Source organism: Petaurus breviceps, unplaced genomic scaffold (genome assembly GCF_028583685.1).
Source record: "Petaurus breviceps papuanus isolate PSGF00001 unplaced genomic scaffold, PetGlider_PUasm1.0 176, whole genome shotgun sequence".
Classification (NCBI taxonomy): Eukaryota; Metazoa; Chordata; class Mammalia; order Diprotodontia; family Petauridae; genus Petaurus; species Petaurus breviceps.
This window is the reverse complement of record NW_027185771.1, coordinates 31558545-31564756: the sequence shown is the minus strand read 5'-3', so window position 1 is coordinate 31564756 and position 6212 is coordinate 31558545. Positions and strand designations below refer to the sequence as shown.

Below are 6212 nucleotides of genomic sequence, written 5' to 3'. Positions count from 1 at the left end.
ACTTATATTATTAACAGTATTCTCTCTTGTTGATCTCTGAGATAGAATTAGAGAAGGATTTATACAAAAATATCACTAATCTATAGAACACTTGAGAAAAGTCTATTGATCCATGGATCTCAGTAGCATTCCTTGTAGTGGAGTCTAGGTACTTTATTTAATCCTTTAAATAAAAGTTTTTTTAGGTTAGCAGTTAAAGGGAATAGAAATAAAGGACATTAGTTTGAGGGAGGTACAGCTTAGAGACTTTTTTTAAGGGTAAGGGAATTCTGAACATGTGTATAGACATGTGTATAGGCAGTGGGAAAACAGTATTTGGAGAGAGACTGAAGATGAAAAGGAGAGAGGAATCATCCACTAAATGAGCTCCCAAAGGAGATATCAGGGGATGGAATCAATGGCATGAAGGCACCAGTGGATTTTGAACCCATTATCCTGAATCTTAGTTTAGTTATTTCTACTCCACTCTGTGATATATGTAAGACATGTTATTTTATTTTCTTAGGACTCTTGTTTTGTGACCCCTTAACAAGTCAATGACATGGGACGTGGAAATCAGACCAGTATCTCTGAGTTTTTTCTCTGGGGGCTCTCCCAGTGGCCAGAACACCAACACCTCTTCTTTGGACTGTTTCTGTGCATGTACTTGGTCACCATGGCAGGGAATGTGCTCATCTTCCTTGCCATCATATCTGAAGCTCGCCTCCACACCCCGATGTATTTCTTCCTGGCCACTCTCTCCTTTGCTGACATTGGTTTGTCTTCCAGTATAGTCTTGAAGATGCTACATAACCTGCATATGCAGCTTCACACCATCTCTTATACAGGGTGCCTGACACAACTGTATTTCTTTCTTTCTTTTGGGGACATGGACAGCTTCCTGCTTGCTGTAATGGCATATGATCGCTACATGGCCATTTGTCACCCACTCCATTATACCACAGCCATGAGCCCCCAGCTCTGTGTTCTTCTGGTGAGTGTGTGCTGGGTGATCACTAATCTACATGCTCTGCTACACACTTTGCTCATGGCAAGACTCTCCTTCTGTGTGGTAGGGGAAATATCCCATTTTTTTTGTGACATCAGTCCCTTGTTGAAACTTTCTTGCTCTCCCACGCATCTAAATGAATTAATGGTTTTTGTTGCAGGTGGCCCAGTTATGACAGTTCCCTTCCTATGCACTCTGGTCTCTTATATCTGCATTGTCTCTGCCATCCTCAGGATGCCATCCTCAGGGGGTGGCCGGAGAAAGGCCTTCTCCACTTGTGGCTCTCACCTCTCTGTTGTCTGTATGTTTTATGGTACAATTTTCAGTGTGTATCTCTGTCCTTCATCTACTTTACCCACCAAAAATATTGTGGCTTCTGTGATATACACAGTGGTAACCCCAATGCTCAATCCTTTCATCTATAGCCTGAGAAACCAAGACATGAAGGTGGCCCTTGGGAGTCTCCTCAGAGGCAAGATATTTGCCTCTCAGTTACATTGACTGCTTGGCCCTCTATGCTGAGCCTTCTCTCAATCTCTTCTTTTCAACTTTGAACTGGAAAGAAAATCAGCTATGTTTGATTATTTTGATTTATTTTTAGTTTGATTATAGGATTAAATTCCCTTGTTTAGGAAAAGCTAGCTCTAACAACTAAACCAGACTAATATATATATATATAGTTTCTTAAGTCTAGGATACCTATAGATTTAGTGAATAGGTAGTTTGAGACTATCATTTAGTCGCAGATAATTTAGAGTAAACCAAAATAAAATAATCATAAGTTATTCTTTAAAAAAAAACTAGATTTTCTTCTTTGGCAGAAAGTGGGGGGGAGTGACCAAAGGCTAAGTACCCCTTTCTGGCAATTGGCAAAATGTTAGCCAGAAGTAAAGTTCCTCTTTCCAATCCTAGTGGGCAAGCTCCATTTTTCCTTGAGCTACAGTCTAAGTTGTATATTGGACTCCAGTAAGGAAGATGCGGGATGACTGCTAACCATGGACCATACTTTCTTCTTTCCTAGTACACTTTCTGGTTACAAAAGGCACCACTGCAGGACAGGATAAGAAAGTGTGGGAGAAGCTAACTAGTCAAGTGACCTGCCTTTTCCAATTGAATTATGTTCAAAACAAGTTTCTCTCATTTTTTATTCCTCTTTTTTTGTTATAAAAATCACCTCTGTAAATCACTCCTTGTCTTTGACTTTTGAGGAATCAGGTGACCTGGTTTGATATTCAAATGCTAACTTTGCAAATTAAATCATAGTTGTCTCAGTGTGTCCTCAGTTACCATTTTGTTTCATATAATCAATTTTGATGCAGCTTGGTCTGTTTTGAAAATATTCCCTAATGGATAAAAGAAAACTTGGAGACAAGTCTCTAGTAAAATGACCCCAATTTGTTTTTCCTTAACTATTTAACCTCTTTAACAGACTTGAATTGTTATAGGTGCCATATTGATCAAACTTGTAGATGGCATGATAATGACATATACTTGAGATGACAATTGACATACCAAAATAAGTCAACATGTTAAAATTAAGGCATTCCTCATTGAACCACATAATTGAAGAACTAGGTAGGACATCTGAGTACTTAGAACCCAAACTTTACCTGACCAAGAATCCTCTCAACAACACCCCCGTGAAAATAGCTCAATAGGGAGAGTGTTAGACTGAAGATATAAAGGTCCCTGATTCGATCCTGGGTTTCAGCAACTCTAGTAGAGTTTTTAGGTGATGCAGTGAATAGAGCACCGGTCCTGGAGTCAGGAAGACCTGAATTCAAATTCGGCCTCAGATACTTAATGCAAAAAGTAGCCGTACGACCTTGTGCAGGTCACTTAACCCCAAATGCCTTCCAAAAAGCAAAAAAAAAAAACAAAACACTCCCAACTTTAACCTGACATCAAATATAGATTGGTTTCTTTGGAACTTCCACTTGTTTGTTGGTACCAAGGTTTAACCCCTCTGTCACAGGACAACCTTTCAATTCTTCAAGACTACTATGGTGTCCTGCTCATCCCTCTAAATCTTGTCTTCTACAAGCAAGCCAACATAGTTCCTTCAACTAGTCCACAGATGACACATTATCTAATTATCTCACTCATGCTGTTCATCTTCTGCACATTCACCAACATATCCCATTTCTTTTCTTCTTAAAATATGGTGAATAGAGTAGAAGATAATAATCTAATTGTGATATCACTGGGTCAGAGTAAAACTATTACCCCTCTTGCTGTGGCCTCTTCTCCTTTAATACAGTCCAAGATATCATTGACTTTTTTTAACTTTACATTTACTCATATTGAACTTACAGTGCAATTAAAAACCTTCAGTTCTTGAAAAAGAAAGAGCACAAGAAAGAGCAACTTTAATAGAGGAAAATGCATAGTCTAGCTCTTACATTAAAGAAAATCAGTAGTATCAGTTCATATAAACCTTTTCATATCCTTTTGAAGTAATCAGTTTCCTTCTTTCTTATAGCACAGTAGTACTCCATAACATTTATTTGTCACAAATGGTTCCTCAACATTTCCTTTTGCTTTCTGGAGGGTTTTCAATTATAAAAGTAAGAGTGAAGTGAACAGAGCTAGAAGAAAAAATGTGTACTCATATCAATATTATAATAATAAGCAGTTTTGAAGACTTGTGAACCAATGCTGAATGAAAGAGAAGAATCAGGAGAACAATTTATGCAATAGCAATAACACTATTAAAAAAGCTTTGAAATCTATAAGAACTATGATCAATATAATGACCATTCATCATTTCAGAGGACTGAGTATGATGATGAAACATGCTATCACTTACACAGAGGTGACAGATTAAGGGGGTAGAATGGGACAAATATTTTTGCACATAGCTACTGAAGGGATCTTTTGTTTGCCTATTCATATTGGTTTTAATAAATTTGTTTTCCTTTTTCCCCATTATAGTACGGTGTTTTTTTTTAATAGAAAGGTGGAAGGGTGATTCAGATATGAAATGTTGCATGTGCTTTCAGTTGAGGTCGATATATTATTTATATTATATTATTAATATTATATAATAATATTATAATTATATTGTAACAATGATATTATTAATATTATATTATATATTATTAATTTTAGTTGCATGTTTACTTGGTTACAAAAGGTTCTAAAGAAACAGGAAACATTTCTAAAACTTAAAAAAAAATAGTTAAAAATAAAGGGCATAAGTAAAAGACAGAAGATTAGTACCTAGACAGCAATTCATTTGAAAAATATTAGAGTTAGGGGATTACAAACACAGTCAAAAAACTCCAATCCTATCTTAGACTTCATAATTAGAAGTAACATGTTCATAACACTTTTCCTTGGTCAGAATATAATGCGCGGTTAGTGTCTAGTTCTGATAGGAAGGATATTGACAAGTTAGACTATATCCAGAGGAGAGAGAGAAAACTGCTAAAGGAAAAAAAGTCACAGAAGACGAGAATCTGTGAAAAAAAGTTGTGTATTCTATATGTTTAATACATAGAAAAAAATCTTTCAGTCAATATAATACCTGTTTTCAAATATATGAAAATCTGTAGAATGAAAGACTCATTTGGCTTGGCCTTAGACAACTCTTCTTAATCTGTGGGTTACAACTCCATATATGGGGTTGTGAAAAAAAAAATTGAAAACAATAAAAGGTTTCTGATTGCCCAGGGACCAAAAATTAATTAAAAATCAAATGCATAATAAATCTGAGGTGTTCCTATTAAGTGCTTGCCTGTGTTGCATCACACAACTTCACTGCAGCCTTGGTTCTGAACACAAAGCATACACACTTTGTACTGAGCATGCCCTCAAGTCAATGTAGGGCCAAGGAACACTGCAAAAGTGTGAAAAGGGGTGGCAAGTAGAAAAAGTTTAAGAAGCCCTGCCTTAGAGGACAAACTTGAAGCAATGGGCAGAAGTTATAGAGAGGCAGGTATTAGGTAAGTAGAAACTTTCAAAAAATTAGATCTGCCAAAAATAGGATAATGATGCCTTAGAAGGTAGCAAGTTCTCCATATCTTCAAGCAGAGACCAAATGGCCATTTGTTGGGAATATTATAGAAGGAGCTTGTAGTCAAGCATAGGAAAATGAGGAAGGAAACTAGGAAGGAACTCTGAAGGGCCTTCCTACACTGAAAATCTGCTTCTGTAGTTCAGAATAATAAAGTTAATGATTTTTTTACCTGAAAGTAATGGTCAATTTACATCTTCATTTTGCAAATGAGGAAAACAACCCTAGGGATTTATATGACTATATAAGAAGTTGTGTGAGGATTGTTACCATCATCCTACTATGTGTTTAGAAGGATTTATGTTTTCCTTAAATTACATCTTTCCAACTTAAGTTGAGGGTAAAGGGGTTGGGGGAGGAGAGACAGAATAATTCTATGTCATTCCATTCAATTAACTGTCATGTTCCTCTATTTGGTATTTAATAGATTTGTGTCTTTCCCTTCTAAGTCTTCCAAACTGAAGAATCATAATCTTTTTTTTTGCTTTTTTTTGGAGGGGGTAGACAGGGCAATTGGGGTTAAGTGACTTGCCCACAGTCACATGGCTAGTAAGTGTTAAGTGTCTGAGTCCATATTTGAACTCAGGTCCCTTTGCTTTTCACTCCTTCAGATAACATAAAAAATGCTTTTCTATGAAAACAGTCTTAAAAGATTATGATTCTGGGGCACTGTGCCACCTTGCTGCCCCAGAATCATAATCTTTTAAGACTGTCTTCATAGAAAAGCATTTTTTATGTTATCTGAAGGAGTGAAAAGCAAAGGGAATCAGTGACTCTGGAGGTGGGAGCTTTGGGGTTCCATGTAGCAACACCTTAGTGAGGTTCAAGATTATTATTACTACTGAGGGATTTTTGCTAAAATGAGTGTTCTCTGCTAAGGATTGGGGACCCATGACCTCAGCTCAGACAGCAATATAGGTTCCCAGGATTACTATTAAGAAATGTTTCTCAATCATTTTTGCCATTGATATACCCATTAATTTATTAGTGTTCTTGGAACTTAAGGAAGGGTAAAGGAATCAAGCTTAGTGAAGAAAGAGGACAGGTTACCAGTTATAGTTTTGTCAGACAATGACATTTGATGATGCCAAACCCTAGGAACCTAAATACCAGTTTGGCAAATCTTATGTCTTCTCTTCCCAGTCATGTTTTCATAAGCTGGAGAGTTCATTCTGTCTTCACACAAAACTTCAGCACCATTGCAAT

General features: G+C 36.7%; 1 protein-coding gene across 1 annotated transcript; it reads left to right on the top strand.

Moving 5' to 3' along the window:
* The first annotated feature begins 538 nt into the window (after window positions 1-538).
* Window positions 539-1489, top strand: LOC138159486 (olfactory receptor 1N1-like). Its single transcript, XM_069085858.1, has one exon. It carries the CDS (start codon window positions 542-544, stop codon window positions 1487-1489), a length of 948 nt encoding a protein of 315 aa, XP_068941959.1. The 5' UTR covers window positions 539-541.
* Window positions 1490-6212: the final 4723 nt, after the last annotated feature.